Consider the following 24,876-nt stretch of genomic DNA (forward strand, 5'->3'; position numbering starts at 1 on the left):
CTTTTGTCTGAAATAATCAGAAACATCTGTGAAAATATGAAGTCCTGAATCTAACCAGCTTGGTGGTTTGCAAATCATTAGAATTGACAGAATTCATTAGCTTCATACTTTACTTCCTTGAAGAATTGATCAAACATTGTCTCTCTTAATCTTTTCAAGTATTGTTTAATGACTGTCACACTCTTCATGGCTGAAATCTACACTGATGCATTTAAAAAAAAGATATACATCTTCATGCTAAAAAATACTGCAGATTTTTGAAGCTGTTGCGATTTTCCATTAGCTTTTGATCTGATACAAATTATCCAATATCTGCCATTGCATTTATAAGAGACTTGTAATTAGTTTTTTTCAACAATGCTTCAAAGACACTAGAAAAAACAATTCATTGAGTAGAACACAATGGTTTCAAGCTCTTCAAGGGACTTTTTTTATCGTTAACAAACAACATCTGCTGCTTGATTCTACCAAAGACATTAATTTTCTTAAGTGAATTCTTTATCATGTTAGCAATTTCAGATACAAGTGACAGACTGCCCCGGACCAAAAGGCATTGTCTGGTACAGTCTTGCAAAAAAAATTTCAAACAATGTGTAAAGCAATAGACAGAAACTGCTGCGTTGCTTTCTACTTTCAATTAAGCGGCTTCTCTACGTAAATTTCTTGTCATATTTGCTGTCCCATCAAAAGCTTGGCCACGACAGTTTTTGAGACTTAAGGAAAATTGGAATAGAAAATTTTTTCTATTTTGTCTATTAAAATTATTATCAACCCAACGTAATAAAATTGATAATTGTTCTTTGTTTAAAATGTCTCTCGATTCATTCTTTACAATGACAAAGTATTTTGAACTTTGGATTTGTGAAAGCAACATTAAAATCAACGCTTTACCAAAAAGTTCTACACACTCATTTACTATTTTTGGGGACAAGTAATTTTTGCACTTGAGCTAATATTATAGTCTTTATACTTCTTGTGATCTCAGTAACACTAATTGTTTAAGGTTGCCCTCTGATTCTGTATGACCGCGTATTGCAAGACCGTAATGTAGAAGAAGCTTAAAGGACAATAACTCTTTTAAAAGCATATGTTGTCTTCAACTCAGGTTTTGTTCAAGCTTTGAAAGCTGACTTGTAACAACTTATAGTCAATGGCTCTTTAGCTGTATTTACTCTTACCTGGTAAGTAATATCTGGCTGACTTTTTTTTGCTTGATCGGTAAAGATTTCTGCAATTATCTGACTGTGATTTTTTTTTCAGTTTTAACTACTACTATGGGGTGGAGGGAGGGGGAGGGTAAGAGTTTGTTTGACGGAAATAATTGAACCCACGTTTGACTAGCACTTAGTGCCGTAAGTTTCGGTAGGTAAAAATTATCGATTCGTCTACGCTTTAAAGTCATTGTTAATTTCATCGGTGATATAATATAAATACTGTAATTTAATTTAATTTGTTTATTTATATTTGAATTAAATAATTTTTCATTTAGTCAGCTAAAACAATGTAATTATAATATAATCAAAAATAAATAAATAATAGTAAGATTAAAAAACTTATATAAATACGTTTTCTATATTAGAACAGAAGAAAAGTTCGGAAACAAGCATATCTTATAAGAATTATGTTTAAGCATATTTGAGAGTCTCTTTTAACATATTGCCTTAGCATACTCGAGTCTGTTTCAAAAATTTGAAAAGATTATAAAAAGCAAAGAGTTATAATATAGCTGGAGTGAGAACGGAGTAAAAATACGTCATTTTTCAAAGAAAAGTCTTTATAGTAGCATAATTTTCATTAAAATATTGCATAGTTATCATAATTTAAGATTATCCAAACACATTTCGCTTAAAAAAAAAACTTTCCGATTATATTGTTTTGAAACGTCACAAGGAATCAATGTAAATAAACAATGAAGGTTAAGAATTAAAATATGAAGGTTAAGAATTAAAGATGAAAGTTATGAAATATTCGTCAAGCGTTTAGAAAGTTTATTGATTTTTTTTTTTTTTTTTTTTTTTTTTTAATTTAAAACGACTAATAGTAAGTTTTAAGAATTAAATTAATAAATGTCATGACAAGAATTGGTAATATTTTTGCTAGATTTACAAAAAAGGTATTTTCCCTTCATTTAAATATAGCAGTTTGTTTTTAAATCCAGCAAAATTACTACAGTACAAAATAAAATCCTGGAGAAATATAATAAGTTTCTTAATAAGCCGAAAAAACATTCTTTAAGAAGGTAACAAATCTATAGCTATACGGGAAAGCAAAAGATAAGGTTCAACCAAGTAGTTGAGATTGCTTAAAATTTTGATATTTATACCTAGTATCGATATATTAAAAAAACGATTACTTTACGTAGATCATAATTTTTGTTAAGATTACTACTTGATAGTTCGAACAGTTGTTAAAAAACTTATCCACTCAACTTTTCAGAGAGTAATTCGCAAAGACGCCATTTTGATATGCCACTGAAATATTTAAACTACTGAGACTATACCGCGATTTTAAACGATTTTTGGTTTCATTATCCCTCCAGCGTGTCTATCTAGCTATAATAATTAGCTATTAAAACTCCTCGTAGAAAGTATTTTTAATGAAAAAATAACTTTTACACAACATGCCCATATAGCAAGGATATAATGGTCCCGCACTGGTCCTGTGCTGACTGCCGTGCTGGACCAGCTGCGACTACCGACGTTGGCGAAGCTCCGTTTTTCTATAAGGATTTTTCGTGGACCAGCCGTGGCTAGCCAGTGATGGTAAAACAGCAGCTAGCCACTGCAGGACAAGAACCTGCAGAACAACGATTAGCCATTACTACACCGTACCATTTTGATTTTGTCATTGTAAACTAACTGGGCCACGCATGGTTTTATTATGGGTTTTTATTTTAGCAATCCTATTGAAGCACATATATTTCCCTTTTAGACCCCGTTTTCTTAATTATTTGAAGTTGCTGCAGAATCGACTGTAATTTTTAGTTTAAAATTGGCGTATTTTTCATTAGGACAATAAATTGTAATAGACACGTGAATATTGACATTTTTAATTTTTAAGAATAAATTTGAAAAACAGACGTGAATTTCAAAATATACTTACGCGATAACAATTATTATACAATAATTTGATTTATAACTCTTCGACAATGATGCTTTTCTGCAATTTATATCCAATCGCCAACATGATTCGTTATAAATTTCTGCTTTAATTTGTAACGATTTTTTTTTGCATCAATTTTAACTTTAATAAAATAAAAATATGGACAACTTAATAACTTAATAACATATGGACAACTTAATAACTTATTACATATATACTTATAAAACATAGTTATAACATGTGTACAACATGGTTATCATATTACAATTACATTTATTTTTAATAGTGACGAAAAAGTTGAATCCATCAACATGACATCAAACCTTAGTTACCTAGACTAAGAGTTAAGGATCTTTTTCATAACTTTGTGAACTAAAATGTATCAATATCACAATGAAAATTTACAATTAAAAACCAAGTGCAGGATACTTACAAATATATTTATTAAAACATGTAGAACTTGGTTTATTATGGACCAAAACTCCATTCATGATTTCAAATCTTGAGGTACATTTAATGATTAAATATTTAATTTACTTCGCAGCAGATCCTAAATAAAGTATATAACACTCTGTGACAAATTATTTTATTTTTTTATTATAAATAGATGTCTTTAAAATGTTACCGCAGTATGATTACTACATATGATAACTACATATCGTAGCTTGGTAGCTAAATACAACAACAAGTATCTCTCGCGCTATGTAAAATTCACTTGTTGTATGAAATTTGTATTTATTTTTGCAAAGTATGATTACAATATTTTAATATAGATAATAGTATTATTGTAAAAAGTAGATAAAGACAAATAATTAGTTTGTAAGTAAAAGAAAAGTAAGTTTATACATCGAGTAAAATATATAAAAATCACCTTGACTTTAGTTTTCCTAGAATGTAGAGCTAACACATTTTTCTTAACCTGTAACCTATGCTTTCAAACGAATCTTCAATAGTAAGAGTTGTCATTTACTTGTCAATAACGAAACGTAGCTAGCAACTCATGTGACTATATCGGTGTTACTATCGTTAAGAGATGTCATTTTTCAGTCGCCAGCTCATTTATCATTAGAATACGTTTACATAGAGGATTTTCAAGTTATAGTCAGTTTTTTTAGGAATTAGTCAGCTAGTCAGGTATTTGACACATTTGAATCAGGTGATTTTTAATTTTGAGGACATTATTTTTTTTTAAGGAGCAAGTCAGTACTTTTAAAAAATTCACCTCCCCCCTCCTCGATTATTCGCAGAACCGAATCTGACCATGAATAAAAAAAGGCAAATGAAACAACAAATATTTACAAGATTTTGATAATAAAAATGCTGATATTTTTATGTACAAATAAACATTTAGATAAAAATGATGTTTCTTTATATGAAATCGACTATTTTTGCAAAAAAAAATTTAAAAAAAAAGGAATTTTGCTATAGATTTTTAAAGACTCCAACAAATTTTTTTTAAGAATTCAAAAATATTTAAAATAATTTTTGCACATGTTAAATAAGACGTATTTTAAGAAACTATCACAACTCAAAAATTTAAATCTCTTTTTTTTTTTTTGAAATATCATCCTCAAGGTTTATATGTCTCTTGAGATTTTTGTTCAATACTTTTTCTAAATTAGATTCATTTGATTTTAAATTAAAATCGTTATTTTCTACAACCTTATCTGAGGAAGATAAGTATAAATCATAATCAGTAGTGTCATACTTTTCATGGTTTTCATTGGGAAAAAAACACGCATCATTTATTGTTTTGACAGGTAATGTTGAAATAACTATAGTATCTACTGACGCACCAGGGTGAACTTGAGAGTCAGGATCAGGTTCATCATTGCAACTGTTAGTAGCAGGAATATCATAATCATTTAAAATTCTTAGCATGACTTCATGTGATTTTATGTTTTTTAAAGAATCAGCTATCTCTTTGGATTGATCCGATTTAGACTTAACTATGTTAGATGAATTAATTTCATAGCTTGAATTGTTAAATGAAACTTGTGTACCACTAGCGTCTCCGCATGAGTTTTTATCACTATCACCACCATCAATATCATCGCCAGTGATATCATTTAAATCAGTTGAATCGCACTCCTATATATAAATACGTACATAAATATAATATATGTATATTAGTGTTTATATTTATTTATTTCATGCAAGTATAATATGAGAATCAAAGGATGAAAGAGTTTGTGAGAATAAGAAAATAAAAATAGTATATATTAATAAAATTGTACAAATAAGAAAAAACATCGCAAAAAACCTTTTTGAAATTTTTTTATAAATTTGTTTAATGTGTATTCATATAATTATTTGTTTAGTGTGTATTCATATATTTGTGAAACCGTGGGGAAACTAATTAGAGTGCACTACTCCTGATCTTATTACCATCAATAATAATATGCCAGAAATACACGCTTTTTAAAAAAAAAAAGAAAAAAGAAACCAAGCAAATGGCCTAGAAAGTTTTTTTTAAATGTTTTTTTTTAAATATTTAATTTATTTTCTAATTTTGTACTAAAAATTTCTTAGGAGTTTTTTAAGTTAGTTACACAATACTAAAAGTTCCTTAGGGATCTCCTCTTTAGGGATCGTCCAACGCAACGGTTAAAAAACAGACGTAAGAGATCTTAAGCACTTTTACGCGGTAATTTTGCGGTACTTTTACGCGGTAATTTGCTATTTTGATTTTTATTCAACTTAAGGCTCTGCGAGTGAAAACTTCTTATCTTTTTTGTTATGTTTATTAGTGAAACTTAGCGTTGCATAATTTATGGACGATCCCTTAGGAGTTTCTTAAGTTAGTACTAGTTTCTTTTAAAAAAGTTTCTTATTTAAAAGAAAAACGAAAAGTTAGTATGAAAAACTTCAAGAAACACCTTGACAGATTTTTTCATGAACTCTTACAACAAAGACTGCTTAATCGCTTTTGGAATGCTACTGGCTTTGTGTACAGACTTGGACTTGCACAGACAGTAGTTTTGTTTATCTCTTATTTTAGATCTCACTTAGCAAAGATTGTCGACTTTTCACATTTCACAGTTTTTTCTTTGTTTGTAGAATATATTTAATAACAATATTATAACTATTAATAACATAATTAATAATAACAATAAAATATTTAATTTAAAAACAATAAATAATTAATAATAACAACAATAACAATAAAATAATAAATTTTAAAAACGTTATAACTAATTAACAAATCATGTGAATTGATACATAGATAAATTAAAATTCCATTAACCAATTGCAATCCTTGTATTTAACATTTAACAGTGTAACACAAATCTATATATAAAATAACAATATCAAAATGTGATTTAAAATCAAATATTTAATACTACATTTATATATTTTTCTATGTACAATTAAGTCGTCCAAAAAATCCGTGTATTTTTCAATAATTGCTGCCGTGTATTTTTAAATCATTGTTGTTTTTCAAATGAGCTAATGTTAACATAATCCTTTATCTAACCTTCTACACATCATATCAATACGATTTGATATGATGTAGAAGATAAGATCAAAATTCACATTAAAAACATGTTCATTGTTTTCACTGAAATCAAAATTCAACAGGGCTTGAATTAACAAATATAATTGAGCTCTGTTGACAATAACCTGCATGGATCTATTTATACATTTTATAAAAAATAAATATAAAGTTTTTTATATATTATTTAAAGCTGATACTGTTTGATTACCCAATAATCATCAATTAAACGTTTTCCTCTATTTCCTTTTGTTATCAAGAAAATCCTTTTACTTTATTTTTACTATTGGTTACTGCCCAGATCCCTCTGTGCAGTTATTGCCCAGATCCCTCATTTTGCTTTGACAACTTAATATATTGACTTATAGTTTTTTTAGTAAATTCAATTTTAACTTTAATTATGATGGTTTTGTAGATATAATAGTTCAATCGACAACTTGGGATAGTCATCCTTAAATTGAACTTAAAATTTTGATTCTTTTGTCCCATAATTTTTTACAAGAGACAAGAATTAAAAAATATACTGTATATTTTTGGAAATCGAAAAAATGACTACATAATCTTTTTTTTAATTTGTTACTAAATTGTTTTATTTAAATTGTTTTATTGTGGTTGGGTTTTAATGATTGTTTCATGATCTCAGAAACATATTTGATACCCCATAATGTATTTATTTTTATGTTTTGAGGAAAGTGTTATGTTTGATTATCAATAGTTGCCGGGTGTCAGCATTTGTTAAATCATTAATATTATTCATGCTGATACTAAAATTTTAAAATATATAAAAAACATACAGTATAGCATTTATCATAAAGAAAATTATAAAATCTTGGAAGAATGATTATAAACAAACTTTTATTTCTGCTGTTAAAATTACTCAAGCGCTAAATTAACAATATAATCTTACAAAACACATTAAATCAAATTACTGATAAAATAACTCAATTTTAAACAACCATATCAAAAGAAAATCAATTTAATGTTTTAAACTTTTTGTAATTGAAACTACATTTCATTTAAGGTGATAACAGATAAAGAAATTTTTTTTTGAAAAAAAAAATTTGAGTGGGGCACATAAGAGATAATTATAAAAACTAAAAGAAATTGAAAGAGAGAATCAATTAAAAGAAACTCCCGAGCCTAACAATTTTATGACTGTAACAAAAGAAAAAATGAAGAATATTGTCAGGTAACTGAGGCAAGTACTTCTACTGATGAAATTCAGTCTAAATTAACTGGGAACTTTGAAACTGATACAAACCTAAAAGATGAACAAAATAAAAGCTCAAATGACAGACATTGTAAAGGACATTGATATAGTAACCCAAAAAAAAAGTGCCATCGTCTGATCTTGAAAGTTATTCAAACAAATATCTTTTATTTTTTTTTTATGACGATAATTAAAAACCAATTAGTTTTAAAATAAGTAAAACATTTTAAGGATTTTTTAAACCGGAGGGTCATTTTGCAGAAAAAATAAAGAGTTAAGTGTTAAAAATGATAAAAAAACCCATTAGTAAAATGTTATGGTCAGGGTTATGATGAAGCTTTTGCAACGAGTGGAGCATACATTGGCCTTCAAACAAATTTAAAAGAAATTTAACCTAATGCAGAATATGTGCATAGCAACAGCCATAACGTGAGTTCAGTTGTTAATGACAGCGTTATTTGGTGCCATTTTTTTACACGATTCTCCTAAATATTTACACATTATTTTGGAAACAGCGTGAGTAGATGGACCTTTTTTTCAAAGTTTAATAGTGAGTTAGAAGTAACTTTAAAAAATTAAAGCCAACACATTGGGCTGGTAGATTGATATCTATTACTGCCATTAAAATAAGACTTGTTGATACTTTAAAGGTTTTGAATGAGATAGGTTTCAAATCTAATAAAAAAAAAGAAGAAAGAATTGGAGCTATACAAATTAAGACTAATACAGAGAAAGATGAGGTGGCAAATTAATTATGCAAACATCGGAAGCGTAATTAATTTGCCACCTTATTTAAAACAATCTGCAAAGTATGCAAATTGATTTAAATAAGGCCACAGTATTACAATGCATCTCAGGATATTTAAAAGAGTTTAGAAAATTAGAAATCATGAAATGAAATGAGAAGAATGTGACCATGCCAAACAGTGGGGAATAAACACAGTGTTTGAATTAAAACATATTCTAACTTTTAAATGTTGTTTTGATGAATTAGGTTGCAATTACGGATTTGATTATAGAGAGCATCAGTTTAAAAGTGATGTTTTTTATTATGTTTTAGATACAAATACCCAAATTACACAATGATTTGAAGAAATGTTAGCTATAAGTAAACTTTAAAACAAACACCGAAATTACTCAATGATTTGAAGAAATGTTAACTATAAGAAAAATCTAATTTTTTAGAACTAAAAAACATGGATTTTTTAGAAAAAGATATTTTAGAAAAGTGTAAGAATCTTTCAAAAAAATATTCTAAAATTGTTTTTGACTAATTTCCAAATCAGTACATTCGAGTAATTTTTTTGGAAAAAAATGATTGGACTCCTTCTTTAATGTCTAAAACATTTGATTTAATTCTAAACAGATATGGTTGTTTAAAAATATATGTTGTGTTAATGTTATTTTTTATGATGTCAAAAGATCATTTAGCAAATTAAAAATAATAAAAAAAAGATTTTAAAATAAATTCTATCAGGTAAACTAGATTACACAATTTTGCATTATTATATGTTGACCATAAATAAGCTACAAAAATGGCACAAATGTTATCAATCAAGTTAAACATTTTTTTTGCCTCAAGTTAGAAGATAGTGATGCATAGTCGGAAAGAATTCAGTTTGAAATGCAAACATTTATGAAGCAAGACATGATTAGATTAATTAAACAAAAAAATACAGTTAATTGTATTAAATGTAGTTAATTGTATTAAATGTAACTAGGTATTGCAATATCAAAAAATCATTAAACCGGTAAATCAAATAAAAATGTATAATTTTGTTACTGATAATGAAATCGATAATTACCAGCAAACTCTGTTAAAAAATATTATAACAAATATAAGAAATGTAAACAAGAAACTCATAAAAAAATGCAAATACTTCACAAATGTTTTTTTTAAAACTGAAACAAATTTAAAGTAAAATATAACGATCGCTAAAAAAATAATTTTCTTTGAACATTGTTAAAGACTGGTATAATTCCATTGGGACATGATGAAAGATAGGCATATTTCCTTCTGGATATTATTAATGATTGATATAAAATAATTCCATTTGAACAATTTGCACAAAGAAATTCTCGCGCAAACGCTCATAAAAGCTGTAGCACATAAAGTATAAAAGAGATTCGAGATACAAGAAAAAGCAAGGAGGATTTTAGGAACAAGTAAATTACTAAACTAAGTGTAATATTTAGTATAATTCTAGTTAAATAAATTTATACATGACAACATTGTTCTCTTTTTGATAATAAACAACTAAAACATTGCAAATTACATTAATTTAATTTAATATGACATTAATCAATACTTCAAAAAATATTATGTTTTCTTTTTGTCTTATATAGGAATCTGGTGCAACTTTTTTCCTTTTTCGTATTTATAGTTAATGTTTTCAGTCATGGATAAAAATTCACCATGGAATTATTTTAAATGGGTACAAAATGGAAGTGCAGGTCAATGCAAGAAATTTTCAAAACAATTCAAGCTTCTGGAAGCAGTATGAGTGATATGCATGTACATCTTAGAATACAGCACAAAACTAACCTTTTAAAAAGAGATAACACAGTTGAACCAATTAAAATTACGTCTACACCAATGAACACTAACACAAACAGCTAAGGGTTATACTATTATTTTAAAGTCTCTAAATATGATTTGAAAATTTTGCATGAACACACAGCAAAAATACACCAAAGTATATTAGACTTTAATCATAAAATAATCATGATAAAGGGTATAGCATCACATAAGATGAGTAGACTTATGCAAAAAAACTGTTGCTATGTGAATGTAAATGTACATTAGGGGTATAAAATAAATAATAATTTTAAGATTTTCAAATGAGCATGTCACCTAGTTATAAGCTTTTATATTTTGAAAAAAATGACAATAACTTTAAGGTACATCCTTTTAAAAAACTCACACACCAAATGAATTATAGTTCCTAAGGGATTGTCCATAAATTACAAAACGCTAAATTTATTTTAAAAACAGAAGTAGAAGATCTTAAGCTCTTTTACACTGAGATTTTCATTAAACTTACTGCGCTATTTTGATTTTTGATTTGACTTAATGCTCTGCGAGGAAAACTTTTTTGTTTTGTTTTTTAGTGAAATTTAGCATCGCGTACTTTTATCTAATCAAATAATAAATTGTATAAGGCATTACAAGTTCAGTTATTACACAACCATTCAATATGCCAAACAAAAATTTTACTGCAACCAAAATGTCAAAAAACGTATGGAAAAAAAATTTGATTCACTTTGAGAAAAGTAAAAGATTACGTAAGAGTAAATCTCAAGAATCATTAGGAACAATATATGTATAATGGTAACAAATTGGCAAATAATTAACCAATGTACCAGCTTGGCATTAGCTGCAAAAACGTGAAAGGACAAATAAAGAAAATTTCAGATAAATGTTTAGGACTATAGGCTAATTTGAATTTTCCGACGATAGACAAAAAATCAGTGCTAAGAATAATAGAAACATTGATTAAAAAGAGACAAATAGAAATCAAAAAACCAGATATTTATTGTTTTGATGGTTTATTAGATATAACGAAAGAGGATGGACTTTGGTTGCATTCTGAAGATGAAAATCTTTATTTAAAGCAATTAGAGACATCTGGTAGAGTGGGAAATACTACAATGAAGCCTGATGATCCTAAAAAAATACATATTTCAAAGAAAATTAAAATTGGAAATGTTCCATCAACTCCATCAACTTCAATTCTAAATGAATACAGAGAGGAACATGAAAGTAGTAATGAGTCAGTTAGTGACAATGAACCCTCAATAAATATTAATAAATGAAAAATTAAAGAGGACAGCCAAGGCTGTTAAACTGGCTTGTCAGGCAAAGCTAAGTATACGAAAAGCTGCCACAGTGTTTCAACAACTTCAGATGGTGTCAATCTTCTTGCACCAACTCAACTAGCAATCTATATGGTAGTCATCAGAGAAGGTAAAAAGCTACAAGATAAATTGAGAAAAGAACTGAAGGTCAAGAATTGGTGTTTACACTTTGATGGAAAAAAGATAGCTGAGGTGGAACATCAAGTAGTCGTGAAATAGAACAATAAAAAAGAGGTTAGGCTAAAGCCAATGGTGTTGAAGAAAAGAAAGTTAGAGACAATTTTTAAAAGACTTCGAGAACTTTTGAATGAATATGATTAATGGGGATCTATAAAAATGATTGTGACAGACATTACAAAAATTAACACTGGGAAAACAAGTGGTGTGATAAAGAGATTAATGGCACATTTTGAAAGTGTTGGCTTTCAGAAACCTCTCTATGTTGTCAACATAATACATTAGATTGATTATTAAAGTTATGTCTGGATGACTTTTTTTGAGGTAATACCCATTCACCTGAACTGTCATACTATTTTGTTGAAGCAATACGTAGCAAATATGACTATTTAACATTGAACTTTGACAATAGGTATATACAATAGAAGAATGAACTGAAATGGAGAGATGACACGCAGTTTTTGAAGCATCTAAAAAACGCAATGAAATACATTTTTGAAATGAAAAGAAATTTCCTTAGGTTAATTTTACAAGTTTACCAAATATTAGCCATCCTAAATGGAACTCCCGAGCAATTTATTTACTACTTGCTTACATACTAATTCCTTCAGACAGACAACGACTTAAGATGGCAGTTAAGCTTGTTGCTGGAAAATAGGAAGACATCTGGTTTTCAAACCAAATGTTTAACCCTGAAAATGGTAAAGAATTGGAGGAAGCCATTAAAGATCATCCAAAGGCTATCAACACATTCACGAAGTTTTGGTGTGATATTCATTCGCCTATAAATACACTAAGATCCACCATATGTGCTGAACGAGCAGTAAAAGTTTTAGAAGATATCATAAGTCTTTGCAAATCTGAAGAAACTTTGTATTTGATATATATTAACAAATTAAAGATTAAAGTAAATGCAAGCTTTTTTAGTTAATGTAGTTTTATCAATAAAGTTTTTTAAACATTTTGATGCTTTGTTAATTTTATCAATATAGCTTTATTTACATGATACATATCTTTATTACTTATTTGAACGTAACTTATTATTTTAAGACAAAGTGGAAAGCATTTTACTTTAAATTACCAGTAAAGAATTTCTAGGCGTATTTGTGATCACATAACAAATACACTTAGAGCTGTTAATCACATGATTGACAGCTTTCGGCTTGGCTTTCTAGTAGGTCAGTGCATGAGTTTTTTTCTAGAAATATTGTAATAAAACTGAATTCTTTTAATTATTTACAAAAGCTCATCAGAATATAACATGCTCATTGAGTTTGTAAAAATATTATTCCCCTAATGTACATGCATTTGACAAATTTTTGGAGAAATTTTATATGAAAAAGTCTAATTGATATAGCCTATAATCACATTCAACGAAAACGATATTGGCTTATCATCAAACATATCAGCCTTGCAGCTTTTAAAAGTTGCTGTAGAAGCATTGTGTTTCCAAGATGTTAGATGAAAGTTGCTATAGAAGCATTGTGTTGCCAAGATGTTAGATGAAAGTTGTTATAGAAGCATTGTGTTGCCAAGTCGTTTTACACAATATTAAAATTTATGCTAAACAAACTAATTCAGCAAAACACTTTATTAAACAGCAAACTTAAGAAAGAACTAATATTACAAATAACGAAAGTATTAGTCAAATATTTTACCCATTCTTTTTATTTCAATAGTAATAGCAGTAAAGTTGATGATTATGAAATATTTAATAAAATCAGTAAAACTACTGCTATGACTAAATCAATTATAGAGTTAACTGAACACATTTCTAACAATCAAAATGAAAATATTGTTAATGATAATGATGATCATGTTAATGTAGACAAAGTTATAGTAGTCGATGTACCTTCAGCTTCATTGCCACTCCCAAATTTAAATGCTGAGATAAATATATGGTTAAAAGAAAAACTTTAATTAAAAATTAAAAAAAAATTTTATAGATAAAAGATAGAAAAAAAACAGGAAAGATATTGCAAGCAATGTGAGGAAAGAAATAAGTTATTTGCAAGAAGAAAATATTTGTTACAAATATTTAAAAATTGTATACGATCATCTCTTGACCATTTGCCCAACAAGTGTTGAAGCAGAACCTGTCTTATCTGCTGTGGGGCTCATTGCCACAAAATAAGATTGCAATAAAGTGACAGAAATATAAATGATTTATGCTTCTTGCATATTTTTAGAAAGATGATACATTGAAAATACTATGATTTATTTTCTTTTTAAAATTAACTAATTTTATTTTGATTATTTGTGTATCTTTATTATATTTGTATTTATTTTCAGTATATTATTATTACTAGTGTAACTATCAACTAATATATTCATTAGTAATATTATTTTCAGTTTAAATAAAAGTTCATATAAAAATATTAAAAGTTTTCAGTTTAAAAACTTGGACAATTAATATTGTGTATTTCAGAAAAATTTTTAAAATTACCCACAATTTACCTGTTAACTAGTAATTGATTTTTTTAACCATATTACTGGTAATTAAAAAGGTTGGTAATTTTACAATTGCTAACAAAAACACTTTTTTTGTTCCTCAATTAAACTAATGCATTTTTGTCATAATCTGACCTTAACTTTATTTTGCAAGATGTCATAGAGTAGTTAAGTGTATATATATATATATATATATATATATATATATATATATATATATATATATATATATATATATATATATATATATATATATATATATTTGTATAGTAAAAGATAAAAGTTAGATAAGTGTTTTTTACTTATATATATATATATATATATATATATATATATATATATATATATATATATATATATATATATATATTATATATATATATATATATATATATATATATATATATGCGGTAGTGGTGTAGTGGTAAGAGCGCTCGCTTTGTAAGCGAGAGGTTCGGAGTTCGACTCCCACCACGTCCCTGGAAGTACCGCGCTCAACTTAGTTTCTCTGCGCAGCGGCCTTGCTCGGCAAGGTTCGTGTTTCGGAGTTAAAGAGTTGAGAGAGGGTTGCACCACAAATAACAACTAAAAAAATAAAAAACACAAAAAAATGAGTAGCCTCCTCGACTGTAGTGGCCCCCCTCGGGCCTTGGGGAGGTGAATAATCTAAAAAAAAAAAAAAAAAAAAAAAAATATATATATATATATATATATATATATATATATATATATACAGAGAGAGAGAGAGAGAGAGAGAGAGAGAGAGAGAGAGAGAGAGAGAGAGAGAGAGAGAGATTGTTGCATTTGGGAGTACGGAAGTAAAAATATGATTCTTATGCCAACAAATACGTCACCTTTAATTACTTTTGACTTTCATCAAACATTTGCATGTTGTCAGAAAGTTAAAACCATTAATTTAATTACAAATTAATAGTTTTTTTTAAATACCGCAAAAATACAAATTTAATTGACCAGAATGTTTTTAAAAACATTCTGAATGTTTTTAATACTATAAACAATGTTTTTATTTTTCATTCTTTTTAATAAAATGTTTTTATTTTTATTTACTTTTACTGTAAATCATGCACAGAGTGTTGCTACATCGATTATCTTATAGCCTGACTCGCAACGGAGTGCAGCTACATCAACTATCTTATAGCCTGACTCGCAAGGGAGTGTTGCTACATCAACTGAGGGTTTGGTTGGGGCAGGCAGTCTATCAAGTAATAAAAAAAAATTCCGGTCTTGCATTTTAATTTTTACTTTTGGTCAACAAAATACGGAAAAACTTTCTGACAACCAGTTAAGGGTTACATATGTGTATATATATATATATATATATATATATATATATATATATATATATATATATATATATATATATATACATATATATATATATATATATATATACATATATATATATATATATATATGTATACATATATATATATATATATATATATATATATATATATATATATATATATATATATATATATATATATATATATATATATATATATACATATATATATATATATATATATATATAGACCAGGCTGAACCGTTTAAACCTGGTCATGCAATTTATGCTTGATGGAAAAATATCATATCTCATCCCCATTGCCTTTACTAAATAAGCGAAACGAACTTGCGTCTAAGTGTCGCCATGAAAACAAATATATGATGAATAACTTTAATGTCATCAAAGAAGACACTCCACTGTATTTTTAATATATATATATATCAGGCCTTGTTACGAGATTTCGCTACGTAGCAAAACGCGTAACGCATTTTTAAGTAACTTAACTCAGCAAATATATTTTACATCGTTAGAAGTTATATTGCATCACTAGCGTCTTTTCAAGTACTGCATTGTAATTAAAGTTATTTTTTTAACGCGTTAAAAATCATACAAACAGTTTGTTTTTTTCTCACTATAACAAAAGTTACAAATAAAATCTTAATAAGTTCTTATTTAAAAAATCATTTTTAATATTTTTTTCAAATATGAACTAAATTTTATTTTGAAAAAAATATTTTTTTCATGTAATGTAATATAATATTTGTTTATTTTCTTATGATTTTACAGTTGGTTTTTGGTTATTTTATTAACTGTTAATAAAATTTTTCTTATTTAATTTGTGAACTCTTTTTAATAATGTTTTTAAACAATAACAGGGTTGCCACCGTTATTTAATAACAAAGTTCCCTGATTTTCCCTGATTTTTTCGCTATAATTTTGCTTTTTTCTCCCTGAATTTTTCTGATTCTTACCCTTAAATTTTGCTCATTTCCCCTGATATTTCCAGCATTCAATCACCTAAACTTAACATTAAAACTTCTCCATTAACCCCAGAGCATTTTTACCTCTAAAAAACAGATATTATAATCTCCTAATGAGTAATGAACCAATAAAATTATTCTTTAAAAAAAATGTAAAAACTACAGCAGAATCCCGTTAACTTGAACTCTGAAGGGTTACCCATTTGTCCAATATATATATATATATATACCCGTTTGTCCAATATGGAAAAATGCTCCAATTGTTTTAGAGAAATAACTGAGCTCTCCGAGTTTTTGAAAATGTTCGACTTATCAAGATTTTGTGACCAATCCTATGGCTCTCCCACCAAGGGCTTAATCAGGGTATATTTAAAACGGATATGTTCAATGGGCATTGAAAATCTGTCAGACTTAGGGTACAAGATAACGAGATTCAAAAGAAAATAACAATTAAGATTGGAAATGTTTTTAATAATGAGCAATGTATTATAAATTCAAGAGTAAATAAACACAAGTTATAATAATTAATTAAAAAAGACTAACAAAAACTAAATGAGTAAACTAAAAAAGTAATATTGTTAAATACTGAAATGTTTGAAATAAAGATCGAACAATTTTATGTTAGAAAAATATAATTATTTGTTATTGACGTCTTTTTTTTTCTTATGCAATATAACTAAAGCCTCTTCAAGCATCTTTATTTCTTTTTCGTGTTCCTCACTTTTTCGCTTACGATCATTACCTTTTGTAAGAAGAAGTTTTATTTGAGAAATATCCTGCTGTTTGCCAGCTTCCTTGGTAAATGTAATAAATTCTTCATTGTATGTTTTACATACTTCGTTCAATACTTTTTGCTTTTCCTCAAGTTCCAATATTTCCTGATCTAAAAGCATTATCACGCTATTTTCTTTTTCTTTTGCTTGAAATTTTTTATTTTCCTCCAAATAGTTTTTATATTGTAAGGAGGCACTACGAACAGCCTTTATTATTTCATTGTTTATTTCTATTTCGTGAGCCCTTAATTTGTTTGATACCACAAAATCCTTGATAGTGCGACGAGATATAAGTGACTTTTCTTTCATGTTTTCGCTGAGCATATTACTGTTAATACTGAAACCTCTCTCAATTAATGCTTGCCCATGACATAACGTAAAAACAAATATCAAAACTTTTGATAAAACTTTGTAATCTACACCAACTTTAATGGTTTCAAAATAAAACTTATCGAAACGATTTCCAGTGTGAAAATTTTTAAATGCGGGTAAAAGAGTAGCTAAACTCTAACAACTTTGAAAATTGTATGAAAGCCTGATCACATTCATTTGAAGTAATATGTGAACAAGAAAGAATTAGATGTAGTACGGATTTCATCAGATGAAGAAGATCAGCTGTTTCTTTGTTTAAAAAGAATTGACACTGGACTGATGCAACCAGTTGCTTCCAGAAAAGAAAATCGATTCAAACTTCTTTCGAATATTTTTTCCAGGTTTCCAATGATGAGACGGCAATCTTTCATGAATCTGTTGATGACATCCTGAGATAACGCATCCTTACTCCTCAATTCGATAATGTCATGCTCTGCAGCAAATCCAATTGTCATTAATTTTAATGACAGAAAGTTTTCCTTTTTAGTGAAATCAAATTTTTGAAGTTGTCTGCAATTGACGATGCTGCTAAGGATATCTTGTTTTATAATCAAACCCATTAAACTTTTAACAGTTGAGAACAAATCTTCAAAAAGAAAGGAATCATTGGGGCATCAATTTGATGTCTCAGTAAGATTTTTTGCAACAAACTTGCAATGTAACAAAAAAACTTCAATTTAGTCACAGTTAACTCATCTTTTGTTCCCCTTAACACTGTGTCATAGCTCTTGCATTTTGATTGCCTACTTTTAGGAAGAGTCTCCCAATACTTGATTATTATTTAACATTCTCCCAAATTAAACAAAGTCTAACAGCAACTTTTTGGTCTTCAACCCAGCGTGTTGAGCAAAATGCATAAGGAAAACTCTCACATTCAGTAACAGTTACATAATCAGCTCTTCTAGCTGGAGAATCATGAAAAAGTTTGTGTGATGCTTGCATTAACTTTCCTATATTCCATTCAACAGATTAAAAACCTGATTTGAAAGCCCCATATATTACATGAAGGTTACAAGTCCCAACGTTAAGAAGTTTAGGTAGCTCTTGTTGATCACGCTGCTTTTCAAGAAGATTAAAAAGGGACAAGTTCACATTTGGACCATCCATACTTAGTTGAGTTAGATTTATGCTATTATCCGTTAACAAAGATGTAGTAATACTTTCAAGTAAATTTTTTGCTGTGAGATGACCTAAAAATTTATAGTCAAAGTATCTGGATTCAACATGATTTAGATCGCTGTTCCATAACTGAATATTTAGATCTAATTGACAATTTTGGAAAGAATTGTTCAGGCTTTCATCAAATGAGACAGTATAATAAGGAGATTTTTTTATATTTTCAGTTAGAAGTCTGTGAAAATAAGGCCCAAGACCAAAATTAATTATATAACCAAGTTTTGTGCTACCCATTTCATAAGATTTAGCAGTATTGCTGTAAGAGAACATTTTCTGATAAAGTAGGCCATTTTCATTACACGAATTCAATGAGAAATTATTTTGTACTGCATTTAAAACAGAATAGATTTCTGCACAACTTTTATCACATTAATCTACTGTGAAAATTGCTTGCTTTTTAGATGTAGACTGTGCAGGCATGAAGAAGCAAGATACTGGTTTTGATTTCTATGCATGTTTTTTGCCATCCATGTGACTTATCACAGAAAAATTAAAAAGTTCCCTGATTTTCCCTGATTTTTTCCTAAATCAACTATTTCCCCCTGATTTTCCCTGATTGTATCTAAATTTCCCTGAATTTCCCTAATTTGATGGCAACCCTGAATAAAGAGTTTTTTTTGTTATTTATCAGTTACCGATAACGTATTCGTGATCATAATTTATTTTCATAAATTAAACAAACATTATTAAAATTTTACGTTATTGAATTAATAATAAACAAAATATCTTATTAATAAAATATTTACATCAAAATAAATCGTGCATTTTTTAATCTATTATGACTAAAAATAATTTTATATTTAAAAGAAATTTATATATTTAATTCCTTAATATATATAAATATATAAAAGATTACTTTTGAAGGTATCTTAAGTCTTTTTTCAACAGGATCCCAATATTTTTCTATGAGATGCTCTGCTTCAAGAAAATTTTTAGAAGACTCAATCGTAGTAGATGCCCATTGGACTTTATAATAACGCTTGCCATCCTAAAAAACATATAAGCAAGCATATTTTTATATAATTTATTAAAACTTTTAAAATGAAATAAAAACGATGATAATCTGAGTTGACTTCCTAAACTAAAAGAGTTAATTCAACTAAAAAACATTTTTAAAAATGAAAATTACTTTTTTTCACAATCATATTTAAATTACTTGGCAATCACTTAAACATAGGTCATTCTTTTAAATAATATATATAATTTCATATAACTTTAGAGTTAAGGGTAAAGGATTGAGAGTGTTTTCCTCCTTAAATTGGCATTATGTAACACTTAATAAGGATTGGGAGTGTTTTGCTCCTTAAATAGGATTGAGAGCATTTTACTCCTTAAATAGAATTGAGAGTGTTTTCCTCCTTAAATTGGCATTATGTAACACTTAATAAGGATTGAAAGTGTTTTGCTCCTTAAAAGGATTGAGAGTGTTGCTCCTTAAATGGCATTATGTTTTCTTTGATATTTTGATTTTATTTTTTATGACTTTCTATTTTTTACCATAAAAAAATTAAAACAAAATTTATAACTTAATGCATTCTAATAAAATTTTTCCCAATGCATTTAAGCAAGTTACACAAATTTTTTTATGTTAAAAAATATAAAAATAAAATCAAAGACCCCTATAAATTTTATGGGCATTAAGCTCCACAATTGAAAAAGTGATTTATGCATAATGTTTTTATACCACTTAGTATAGCTTTTTCAGTTTAAATAAATTAAAATTACTAGTTTTATCTATGTAAATGTAGTAAATAAAGAAATTATTGATAAAAACTATATTTTTGGTAGTAATATATTAACCTCGCCAACCATTGTGTCAACAATTTTTTCTGGTACCATATCACCATACAACTCAAACCACAATCTTCTTCTTTCCTGTTCATCTCCCATTTGATAAATATATATTTGCAAATCAAATACAATACTATGAGATTCTAAAAACATAAAACTTAAATATATAAATACAATAAAATTATCCAATAGGTGTTCAAGTTTAGATGTTTATTTGTTTATAAGTTTAAAAATATTTCATTAAATGAAAATGAAACAGATAAATGATAAATTTATTTCAAAATAAAAAAACTTATTTACACTCAAAATTATATCACATGTTATATATCACATATTGTTAAATATACTATTTTACTAATTTAACGTATTACTGTTGTGTAATTACTTCAAATTAATAGCAGGTAATGGCACGCTAATAATGGCAGGCAAATTTATTATACCAAATGTTTTATTAAATTGCATGCATCGTTTGATACAAAGATTCTTTGTATCAAACGATGTATGCAATTTAATTACAAATTACAATTACGATGTTTACAATACAATTACGATGTATGCAATTTAATTACAAAGTTTCTCAAACTGAGAAACTTTGTAATTAAATTGCATACATCGTTTTTAATTGCATACATTTTAATTTAAAATGATTTTTCTTTCAAAGAAAAATCATTTTTATTGACATTATTAAATTTTTATAAAATTTAAAGTTTAATAAGGTTTTTTTGAAAAATAAGGTTTCTCAGTTTGAGAAACTTTCTAATTGATCTCAAACCTGTTTGGAAAAAAAGTGAGTACCTTTTTTTCTTACTTCCTGTCAAATTTTATTTAAGTTTTTGGGTTCTTGCACATTCTGGAATATCAGAGAACAAAGAACTATATTTAAAAACTTGATAGAAGAAGTTATTCCAAAAAAAACTAAATTAGACTTCAGATAATTGTATAAAGTATTAGTTTTATATACTTTATTTTTTTACCTGTAATTTAGGTGATGAAAAGAGAAAATAAATGTTAAAATTTTATTAAATACCGACCTGTCGAGATGGCCCGTATTGCTTCGTACCGTATCCGGCTATCGTAAATGATCGTAATATATCGTAGTGTCATAATTTTTTTTTTTGTTTAAGAACTTCGCATTTCATCTACATTAGAGGGAAAAAAAAAATTTTCCCTCTATTTACAGTAATAGTTTGAGTTAAATATATTTTGTCAGGACTTCTAAAAGATTGCAGGATCTTATCATGAATCCCTTTATAATCTACATTATAGTTAAAAAAAATTCTGTTCGTGAGAAAGTAAGGATATTGAAACTCAATAATAATACACGAATATTTTAGCATTTTACTATATTTTGATTTAACGCTAATCGATATTAATTATCAGATAAAATAGATAAAACTTGAAACAAATAAAATACTTAATAATAAATTTTTTAAACTCAAAATATCACTAAAATAAACAATCAGTGGATATTTGCAATCAAGTAAAATCTAAATATCAATAAGCTTAAAGAACAGTAAGTTATGATCTTTCAAATTCCACTCATAACTTAAAAAATGATATTGATAAATATCTTTAAAAAAAAAAATCCAATGATTTTACGAGTCAACTACATTCAATTAAAGCATAAGAAAAAGTTGTAAACTACTAAAAAAAATAACCTTATAAGAGTTAAAAATGTCAATGAACGAAATTCCATCAAAGATAATTTTAGTGACGCTGTTAAAGAAACAAACAATTATACAAGGACACCTAGTAACGTTTTAATATTTAAAGATTCTATTCTCATGGGAGTTAATGAAAAAAAAAATCCATTTGTCAGGCGAGTTTGAATATTTAAAAGAGCTACCATCGTAACTTGTGGACGAACGACCTTCGTAGAACCGATGAGCAAAACGCAAAGGTACAAGCAAGGCACGGCAGCGTCGTGCCAGTAGATTATGTCGACGGCAAGAATACGTCGTCGGATAAAAAGTGAGAAGACTTGTTGTTCGTCTATAGTTTCTATGGTTTGGTAATTAGACAGAATACTACTCAATGCAACTAAGGCATGGTACATGTTTTTCCGAACAAATATGTATGTTTTTTCAATTACAATATATGCAAGTTTTTTTATCATAAAGTATGACATATTTGGTATGTATAGAAAGATTATTTTAGCCACTATTATAATCTGGTAAAAGTTATACAACTACATCAAATCGGCAAGCGTAGTTTTATTTAGAAAAGATGTAGTTTTCAACATAAAGTGCCTTTGGGGCTCAGCTATAGATAAGTCTATGGATTTGATTTTTTCATAAAAGCACATATTGGTGTTTGTTTTCAATGAATGTAACTTGACATTTATAATCAGACATGATTTGGGAAAATTATCCATGAAAAAGCAACTTTTATAAAAATTGAAGTTATTATTTTCAATACCACACCTAAATGAGTATGTTAAACAATAATGTCACGTTAGATTCAGATAAACTATGGTAGTATTAATTTCTCGACCAAAGTCGTTTTTGCATAAATAATCATAACTTTTAGCCCCATTTAAAAAACTGTTTTCGGTATTTAGTATCATTTTTTAAAATACTCGAGACTTATTCGGCCATCTTGAAAAAATAATTTACTGCATTCAGAATGCGTAAACGATTAAAAAACAGAGGCGGTAAACTTTATAAACTTTATAAAAGTTACTTTCCTTTTCATACTCGTTTCGTTTTTATATAAGTAGTAAACCTTAATTGACATTTGGTTTCTTTTATTTTTATAACAATAATTTCAAAGTATTATAATTACATTTTTTTACATTTTCAAAGTATTATAAGTACATAATTTACATTTAACTTATTGTTATAAAAATAATTATATCTTCGAACGCTAAGTCGATAGAGATAGTTATCATGGCTTCAGTAATGTGTTAAGTTAAATACTTTTTGTTGTTAGCACAGCGCAAAATGAAGTATATATTACATAACTCATTCCAACTGCTTTTAAAAAAACATATTTTTTATAAATATATCAACATCAGTTATTATTATATGGTTATATCTCCTGCAAAACTAACAGACCCTTCATATTTTGCTATTATTTACGAATTCTTTGTTTGCATAAATTAAATACCAATAAATAAAAAGTTATTCGGTTGCCACTAACAACCAATCGGATTTGTTTAAAATTATCGTAGAAATAGCCTATCGGCTTTTTCTACGAGTTTATTCGTTTTGTCTTCGTTGCATTGAGTAGCATGGCCTACTTAAAGTGTACGGCCTAATATTCCGCATATTTGCCGAAAAAATAGATGGCCAGTTTACTATGCGGTTCTGAATAAAAATGTAACGAATCTACATAAATCTAAACTTGAAATATTGAAAATAAAGAATGGTTAACAAATGTTGTGTTGTTGGCTGTTTTTCTCATTATTCCAGACATGATGTGGTGCCAGTGTTTTCATTTCCTGTAAATGAAGAATTAAGAACGAAATGGAAAAAATTTGTAAATAGACAAAACTGGATACCAACTAATAGGTATGTCAAATGCCGCGTTTTACAGAACCAATTTTTGTGCTAAAAAACTGTTCCACGTTTTTAGAACTTGGCGTTTAGGCAGTATGGTAGGATGGTGTTTTGTAGCATATTTTTTTAGAATTTTATATTAACTTAGAAGTTTTTTTAAAAGTAGATTAGTTGAACTTTTTTAAAGAGTATTTTTTTATTGTATTGACAAAAGTTAAAGTGTTATTTATTTATATCAAAAAGTGTGTTGTACTTCTTGTGCTTAGTAAATGTTGAAGATAACTATCTTTTTTTTTTCTATCCTATTCTTTAAGTTTATACGTTTTTTATGCACATGCCAAATTTCTAGAATTTATTTTAACTAGCAGATACCCTATTTTTACCCTCACTTTTGGTACTTAAATTTTGTTTTTCCGACTTCTGTTTGGGGAGAAAGGGAGGGGGGGTACCGAAGGATATTAAATATTCGTTTTTATAAGCCAATAATAATTATTATTAAAAAATTTATGTGATTTTTCTATACAATGTTTTTGTGATATAAGTACTAATATTACATTTATAAAGTATCAATGTAAAAATAACATTTATTATATATTAAATCAATAATACATGTTTTTTGCTCAGTCTAATCACATTATTACATTTTTAAAAAGCTTTATATAATATAATAATATAATATAT

The 24,876-nt window shown here is 27.4% G+C and overlaps 1 protein-coding gene across 2 annotated transcripts; it reads right to left on the minus strand.

The window, feature by feature from the left end:
- Positions 1 to 1,993: 1,993 nt before the first annotated feature.
- Positions 1,994 to 21,862, minus strand: LOC100215549 (uncharacterized). Of its 2 annotated transcripts, none has more exons than XM_065804458.1 (4): positions 21,727 to 21,862; positions 20,705 to 20,838; positions 19,761 to 19,892; positions 1,994 to 5,193 (listed from the first exon to the last, which is right to left on the minus strand). In XM_065804458.1, the coding sequence occupies exons 1-4, from the start codon at positions 21,797 to 21,799 to the stop codon at positions 4,639 to 4,641; spliced, it is 894 nt and encodes a 297-aa protein (XP_065660530.1). In that variant the 5' UTR covers positions 21,800 to 21,862; the 3' UTR covers positions 1,994 to 4,638. The 2 variants fall into 2 exon arrangements, with proteins under 2 accessions (XP_065660530.1, XP_065660531.1); XM_065804459.1 differs by lacking the exon at positions 21,727 to 21,862 and adding an exon at positions 21,670 to 21,690.
- Between the last annotated feature and the right edge of the window lie 3,014 nt (positions 21,863 to 24,876).

The sequence above is a fragment of the Hydra vulgaris genome, chromosome 09, assembly GCF_038396675.1.
Source record: "Hydra vulgaris chromosome 09, alternate assembly HydraT2T_AEP".
NCBI classification, from domain to species: domain Eukaryota; kingdom Metazoa; phylum Cnidaria; class Hydrozoa; order Anthoathecata; family Hydridae; genus Hydra; species Hydra vulgaris.